Source organism: Labrus mixtus, chromosome 16 (genome assembly GCF_963584025.1).
Source record: "Labrus mixtus chromosome 16, fLabMix1.1, whole genome shotgun sequence".
Classification (NCBI taxonomy): domain Eukaryota; kingdom Metazoa; phylum Chordata; class Actinopteri; order Labriformes; family Labridae; genus Labrus; species Labrus mixtus.
The window spans coordinates 15,281,960-15,290,374 of record NC_083627.1 but is presented as its reverse complement, the minus strand read 5'-3'; the positions used below and the strand labels follow the sequence as shown (position 1 = coordinate 15,290,374).

General features: G+C 40.2%; 2 protein-coding genes across 2 annotated transcripts; both read right to left on the bottom strand.

Moving 5' to 3' along the window:
• Positions 1-550: 550 nt before the first annotated feature.
• Positions 551-6,580, bottom strand: LOC132991211 (coagulation factor XI-like). The gene is made up of 9 exons (XM_061059876.1): positions 6,411-6,580; positions 6,111-6,267; positions 5,649-5,758; positions 5,390-5,552; positions 4,376-4,494; positions 4,155-4,287; positions 3,862-3,968; positions 1,939-2,098; positions 551-1,012 (listed from the first exon to the last, which is right to left on the bottom strand). Exons 1-9 carry the CDS (start codon positions 6,472-6,474, stop codon positions 883-885), a joined length of 1,143 nt encoding a protein of 380 aa, XP_060915859.1. The 5' UTR covers positions 6,475-6,580; the 3' UTR covers positions 551-882.
• An 819-nt stretch (positions 6,581-7,399) lies between these two features.
• On the bottom strand, positions 7,400-8,415 carry LOC132991214 (uncharacterized). Its single transcript, XM_061059878.1, has one exon. It carries the CDS (start codon positions 8,377-8,379, stop codon positions 7,603-7,605), a length of 777 nt encoding a protein of 258 aa, XP_060915861.1. The 5' UTR covers positions 8,380-8,415; the 3' UTR covers positions 7,400-7,602.

Here is an 8,415-nt window from a genome sequence, read left to right as displayed (position 1 = left end):
GAGGGGAGGCACACATTTAAGAATGAGCTGTGAAAGTTTGTTTCAGTGATGTAGGATGTTTAAAGATGCATTGGGGTGGCTGTGGCTCAATTGGTAGAGTCGTTTCTCAACTGGAAGGTCGAGGGTTCGATCCCCAGCTCCTGCAGCAACATGTCCGATGTGTCCTTCGGCAAGACACTTAACCCTGACTTGCTCCCTCTGAATGGGATTAGTTACTTCTGATGGTCACGTTACATAGCAACCACCGCCTTCAGTGTGTGAATGGTAGGTGTGACATGTGGTGTAAAAAACCCTAACCCTAACCCATAAATGTATTATTAGCTCAAGTCCATCTACCACTGAGCATTTCAGGCTAATCTTATTATAAACAGGCTACACACACACATAACCTAGCCCAGGGCAAAGGAGAATTATCACAACATAATGGATACTGACCTCTGCTGTCAAAAGTATACAAGTGCAGGAATAAAGACAAACTGTTAAGAGCTTTGCTGCTGTCATCACTCCCACTTGAATGGCAGATAATTAACAAGAACAATAGCATCCTTCATATGTTATTCAACATGGATTATTTGGAAATGTTTATTATAAACAGTTGTTAGTGCCGGTGTGATACCTTAAATATGGATATGTTTTAGATTTGGGCTTGGTTATAGTGTCAATTTTGAAAAAACTATCTAAAGTTTACTAACTATAGGTACAACATTATTTCAGCAGTATGTATGTGCACTTGAAATACTTCAGATAACATGAACTGACCCATATCAAACCATAGTATTTATGATAAAACATTCTTAAACACAGTAGGGCTTTGTATATATCACTTTCAAACAGTTCAGGCAGACTAATAAAGAGTCTGTTTCATTGTTAATTTTATTTGATTTAGACAGCTGTAAGTGTGTGTAAAGCACTCTGACAGTTCTTCAGGGTGAAGCCAGACACAACATTTGCCAAATTAGCAACTTTAGGAGGAGCAGGCATTGTGATGACACGCTTGAAATAGCAGCGGCGCCTAGAAAATAAGGAAAAAACACAAAAACAATATATTTTTTTAATTTTAACGTATTAACAATAAATGTAGATGTTTTCAAATTCGTGTGAGCATTATTGTAATAAAACCTGACAATTGTATTTGTCAGGTTCAAACAGAAATTTGCAGACAAAAAGCCCTTTGAATTGCTTTTATAAGAGGTTGAACTGCACCACCTCATGTCATAAATTAGACTCAAGAGCTTCTTTTACCTGTCATTTTTCACACCTCCCAAACTTATAAAAAATGGTGATACAGTAATTAACTCAGGGAAAACAACAAGTTAGATCAGATCTAGAAAATTGAAAACAACACTTGCCTCTCTTGACCACTATATGATACATAGAAATGCCTGCACCATAAGTCACTTATGACTGCAACTTTCAACCAGGAGAAGATGTCGTCAGCTGGTCACCAACTTTCACCGGATGTTTCGACGGCGGGTCTGCAGTGATGGCCAGTCACGGCCCATCTTCTCCTGGTTTCCAGCTCCTCTCCTCCCGCCTGAACCAAAGCCAGCAAGAGGCTCTCTCTGCTGCCTCCTCCAACCTGCGAGCATGCTGCCTTCCTCTCCCTTCCTACTATTCCTAGGTCTGTAAGTGTGTTCCATACAGACTGCACAGAGAAACCCCTGCAGCTAACTTCCACTGGGAATAGCCAGGCCTGCCACCCTTTTTCCCTGCACTGCTGGACCAGGTCAAAGTATCTGGTGGCTTTTCCTCTCTCCTTCATTTCCCACCTGTGCAGGTTTCTCGGAGTTGGAAGGGTGTCATACACTGACCGAAGCAGGAAAGAGATGCAGAAGGGCTAATAGCCAAAATTCCTGATACAATGTGATGTTGATATTATACTTGATTTGTTTTTTTTTAAATCACATTTTCATTCATCATGCATAAAAAATACTGTACCAGTAGTCAGGGTTATGAAAGAGTTCATTGGCGTAGGCGTAGAACTGGCAGTTGGCATCCTCAGAACATTTCCTCTGACATGTTTCTGCATCATCCATCAGCTCAAAGCCAATGTCAGAACTTTGGAAATCAACATCTTCTAGAGCTTCCTTTACCCAGCCTGTTTGTAGAGAGAGGAACAGTGTTAACCTTCTCCTGCTAGTGAATATACAGGAATTCAACATCAAAAAATAAACTCAAAGGTTATCTAAATTAACACTTGTGTCCTAAAAAATCTGTTTCTTTGCAATGGAAGTTCATATCACAACATAATTTAATATGAAAGGGTTTGCTTATTTCTGCATGCAATAGGCCAACTAGAGGAAAATGGTTCAGGTTTGATTTGTATGTGAAGGTTCTCAGTCACCAAGGTCTTAGAAATTTAAAGCTGGATCAAAAAAAAAAAGGTAACTGGACTTGGTTGAAGTTCTTGGAGATTTTTAACCTTACCTCTGAAACTGAAGGTGCACTTCAGAGGAGAAGTGAAGCATCTTAAGAACTTATACCAATCATTGAATCATTAAATGTATTGTCTGGTTTTTATTTGAAGTTGTCTGTTCATAATACAAAGATTAAACATGACAAACTCTGCTTTGGTTAATTCATGTTTATAGGCTTAGACTTCTGGCAGAGTGCTGTAAATCAATCATCTTTCATTTTTATAAAGTTACTTAAGATATCACAGTTTACATATACAGTGGGTTCAGACCACACTTATGCCTTCATTTACAGAGACTTAACTTAATCCACCAATGAACAAGGACTTTGTACAATGGCAAAGTAAAGCTCCCTTTAAAAAGACAGAAACCTTGAGTGGAATCACACTCATTGGGTCTTGCTGACCCAAGAAAGTGGAATAGAGGAAGAACTCTTATGTGATCGTAATAGCTGACAATGACATGTTTTATAATATGAAAATATTTAAAAAGTTGACAGCGTGAAGCGCACTGTCAAAAGTGTGTGGGTGCAAAGTGATGTGTTGCATCTCTGACTGTTTTGCTATTAACGCAATGTACAATATTGGCATTAAGGAAGAATGTGCAACATTTTACATATAACAGAAATCAAGTTATGTCTCTGAGTCCTGACTGTCGACAATGAGTGAGAAGCTTGAGTCCCCCCGGCTGTGTTGTTGTTGGAGCCTTGTTTATATCATGTTTACGTGGACAGGACACCCGACTCTTCCTGAGTATACAAACTGTTTTGTTCAAGGACTAGAGAAAAGAATAACAACATGGCCTACTGACTGCTTATTTGAATGTCACAAGTGTTTTTAAATCACGGTTATTCTGTCACTTTATATGCAAAGTGAAGCTACAAGCTAAGTGTGCTTTCATTAGCCTGCTAACACAACAACGCAGGCCACAGGCAATTGCATCTCAAGCCAAGGCCAGTTTTGACCGCCACTTGGGCTAAACAACTCTGTGAGAATTCGAGTGAAGGGGGGTTGCAGGTGTGTTGCTGGAGGAGAGCGAAGAATGGTGCATGGTCTCATGCTGGTACTCAAGGGCGACATCAACTGGATCAAAAAGTTACACATTCTTCCTTTAAGCGAGGCACATGGTGCAAAGTGTTTGGTGCAAGTGGTATGACTTAACGTACATAGGTGTGTTTTGGGCACAACATGTTTATCACCAATCGGATTGTCAGCACTCATTGCCTTTAAGAGCCAGGTGCACCTGCATGCTGGAGCGTTGCTATCTACACAGTAGATATCAGGATTTATTCTTACATAGACCGATTTCTGGTTGGGACTCATTGAACTTCTCTACTTTCATTGCATCACGTTGCTGGTGGACTGAAGTTATATATCACTGAAGCATAAAAATGTACCTACAACTGATTGGTCAACACCTGGGGTTAATGTTGATCAGTGGTACTTACTGTTATCGAGCTGACACAAGCGTTCTGGTAATCCAGAGGTGACTCCTGCTTTAGCCACGGTCACCATTTCATTTACGTTACTCTTCAGGTTACACGTGAAGCTTTCACTACATAAACAAAATGGATATATTGGCAAAAAAATATATTTTAAGAAAAGTACAGATTACATTTAACGAAAAATGACTAAAGCTATTTTTTTTTTGTCATGTACGAAACTTCTCCCTTTTCTGTGACAGAAAAACAGTTACAAAAATATTTCCCTCCTTGAAAGACTTCTGTCAAACAAACCCTACCGTATAAAAGTGAAGAAGGTGCAGGATGGATGTGCAGAGCACAGCATCTGACAGTGTTCAGCAGAGGAGGCGGGCAGAGCCTGTAGGTGGTTTCCTGGGATGGCAGTGTTTTGAAAAAGCTTGCCCTGACAGGCTGAACAAAAGACGGGCAAAACATAAGACAAAATGAGAATACAATTATCTTATAATTTAGTTACATGTTTTAGTGACTTTTTGTGTACCTGTGTCAAAGTTTAGGCCCATTTGTGTTTTGTGGGAGAATCCAGACACTACACCGGCCTTCCCTAAAACAAGAGGTGGCCTGGGGATTGTCCAGCTGAATTTGAGGTGACACTTGTACCTTAAACAGACCAGACATAACATAATAAGGTAACTGTTGTTGAATTGAACTTTAGAACTTGCGATTACTACCGTAAACTGCAAAATACATTCACATTGATTTTCTCAATCATCTTGAACACATTCAAATTTAAGATGTCATGCCTATCCAAATGTCTATAACATTACTAAAATGAAATGTTTACTGTTGTTTGTTTTGAGCCCTTCTGTGCAAAATATAAATATCAGGTATTGGTTCATGAACATAGTTTTTAATTAAACCATTCTAGACAAAGAGGGAGCAAGAAGAAAGCATGATTAAAATAGAACCTGTCTAATAGCGGAAACTGTAAAAATATGGCATTAATGTTTTTTGTGTCATATATTCAATTTAGGAAATTTAGTAGGTCATATCCATATTATCATTGTGGCACTTCTAGCCTTAAAACCTTGTTAACAAGCATATACAAAAGCAAAGTAATTACTTCCTCAGTTTTATTAGCTGCACATTCACTTATTTTACCCATATATGAAGAAGAAGATGTGCTTTATTCACGAGGGGAATTTCAGTTTTACACTCTATTATTGAGACATTCTACACACACGCACAAACAGGTTGACATGCGTTAACAGAGAGATGTCAGAGGAAGGGGGCTGCCCACAGCGAGCAATTCTGGGCTGGTGGTGAGGAGGGGGGTTGGATAGTGCCTTGCTCAAGGGCACTTCTGCAGTGCTCAGGGAGTGAACTGGCACATCTTTATGCGACAAATTTCCAGACTTAGGCCGCACCAGAACTTGATCCGCTGACCCTCCTTTTTCCAACCCGAGTCCCTACAGACTGAGGTACTTCCACCCCACATATCATCGTATTATGCAATATATTGTGTTTAATGTAACACTATGTGAATCCAGTGTACCTGATAGATTCTGGTGTGAAGACATCATTCACAAAAGTGAAGAACTGACAGGATGAGTCCTGTGTGCAGGCTCTCTGACAGCTCTCATAGTCAGCTGTGAATAATGTCTTGTAGTCTGCACCAAAGAAGTCGACATTCTGGTACACCTTAGACAGACAGGGTTCTAGCAGACACACAGAGATAACAGGAGAGGGGAATGTGATCATGCAGCACCATTCACAATATGTCTGGTCATTATTTTAAACTGGAGCAAACTTACGTGGGACTGGGTTGCAGGGTTTCAGAGAGAAGCCTGAAGTAACGCCCAGCAGTGGAGTCCTCTTATTTGGCACTCCAGAGGGAGTGGACTTCAGGTAACAGTAGAAGTGCCTGTGGAGAGAGGGGCAGATTTTTTTTCCTTTTGTGGGTGCGTGTCTGTGTTTGTGTGTGTGTCAAGATAATGGACAGCTCTGACAGGGTTATTGAACTACATGTTTGCAGAGAGGGATTGCATAATTCCCACATTTATTGTAACGGCAGGACGGCATCAACTTCAAACTTAAAAGTAACTTCTTTATGTCGACAGTTTTAACTTTTTGTCATGAGCTCTTTGATACTGAAACTTTGAGAATTCAAGACTTCAAAATACATTTGCAGGGTCTTGAGATGTATTCTGCTCATTACATTATATTATTAAAAACACAATACTCATACTTTTAATACTTATTTTGTTATTTCCTACCTGTCATCTCTGGTCCAGTCTGACCGAACAAAAGTGAAAAACTGGCAGGAGGGGTGCTGGGTGCAAAGGTGCTGACAGTGCTCAGCATCAGGAGAGTAGAGGTGTTGTATATCTGTTCCTGGGAAATCCTCATTCTGCTGAAACTCTGCATTACACTCTACAGAAAAAAGACACATTTACAAAATGCTCAAAAATAACTACACACACATGTAATAAATGCTAGCACACATAGAGAAAGGGGTATAATTGACAATAAGACACACAACTTTTAGTGTAATATTTACATTGTGTGGGTATTACCTGAACTGAAGCAGAGGCCGCACAGGGAGAGCAGACCCAACAAAATCAGATAGGTTCTCATCATCGCAGTTTTGATGACACTCACAGACGACAAAGCTTTTCGAGTCACAAACACATCGATGAGATGCTCTGGAGCTTCAGACTGGCCATCAACCCCTGAATTTATATATCTGATCTATTTGCACAACTATTGTTGACACGCAAACTGATTGGCTCCCCACAACAGAGTTATATAATCAGTTATATAATTAGTTGCCCAAATTGTACCCTCGAACCTTTGAAAGGGCTTTCCTCCTCTTTTCCCCATGCCTGGGTTTGCTTCAATCGAAAATGTGACCCGACATACATGCACATGCAAATCAGGACCTATGGACATTCATTAATGGAAAGATGTCAGAGTGGGGATTGTACTGCCTTTTCTGCACGTTCCAATGTACAGGATTTGACAGCCAGATAACACTCAAACAAAAGTCCTCCAATAAAAACACAAGGCTTGTCTTTTCTTGATTTTACTTGAGCTCCTTTCGTTTTGTTTTGTTTTTGTAAAACTGCAATCTTACAAAGAGAATAACAATATGTCAGTACAGATAACAAGTATACATTTACAAAGTATAAGAATTGCTATCCAAATTCAAGCAAGCACAGAAATGCATAAAAATGTTAATTCAACACAAAGCTACATGCTATCATAACCATGAGGAAAACAGTTAGCTACTACATTTAGCATTAGCTAAGAGCACATGGAAGACAAAAACAACTAAAAGTTTCTGACTTGAATTTTGTGTTAATATCTCAACATTTTTATAATGAACTGAACATAAGACTTACAGACAAATGGTCTCCAAGGCAGAAGCATAGCAGAAAACCATTCAGCAGCAACATGCATCCTGTCTGTCTCTGTCCTTCTGACTGCTTCACTGCAGCATGTGACTTAATGAACTAACTACCCACAATGACCAATAGATGGCAGAATAAACCATGAACTAATGTAAAAATGAAATGTTTTTAATCTTTTAAATCTAACTTTTTATGACAACTTTTATTGACTAACATTTTTAACTTAATTCAAATTACTGACTTCAAAATAAAGGCAGCACACTCCCCGCTTGATATAACAACATTATATCACTACAAATGCAACAAGACTCAAAAGGGAATGTCTTCAGTTCGAAACATACTAAGAGTCCTTTCTCTAAGGCTTTGAAAGAAGAATCACAATTTCTGAGACCGGCCTTAGAAACACCTTTGCCGTCCCATCCTGCACAATGCGCACTTCCACCTTGCGCACCTTCTTGTCACTGCTTGGCAAAGCCTTAATCACCAGTCCCATGGGCCATTCATTCCTGTGGGCCTGGCTGTCTTTTAGCAAAACAATGTCTCCGTCCTTGACATTTGGTTTGTCTTTTGTCCATTTTCTGCGATTCTGAAGAGTAGACAGACACTCCCCTTTCCATCTTTTCCAGAAGGTGTCGGCAAGACTCTGGACATGCTTCCACTGCTTTTTGTACAACTGAGGTACTCCAAAGTTTCCAGAGGGGGCTGAAATGGTGCTCACCTTCTGAGTAAGGAGCATTGCCGGGGTGAGTACTTCAGGCATATCTGGGTCAGTAGATATAGACACAAGGGGTCTTGCATTTATAATCGGCATTACCTCTGCCATGAATGTGCTCAGTACTTCATGAGTGAGACGTGTTGGCCCTGTCTGAAGCAACATTGCATCCAGTATGCGTCTGGAAACTCCGATGAGCCGCTCCCAGGAACCACCCATGTGAGAAGCATGAGGTGGATTAAACACCCAGGAGCATCCTTTGCCATGGAGGTCAGTCTTGACTGCAGAGTTATCTGTGTTTATGTCCAACTCCTTACAAGCTCCAACAAAGTTAGTCCCTCTGTCTGACCTGAGAAGTTTTGCTGGACCACGTACAGAGAAAAACCTCCTTAGGACATTGATGAAACTGTCTGTGGACATAGTTTCAATCAGTTCAGTATGAACTGCTCTGGTTGA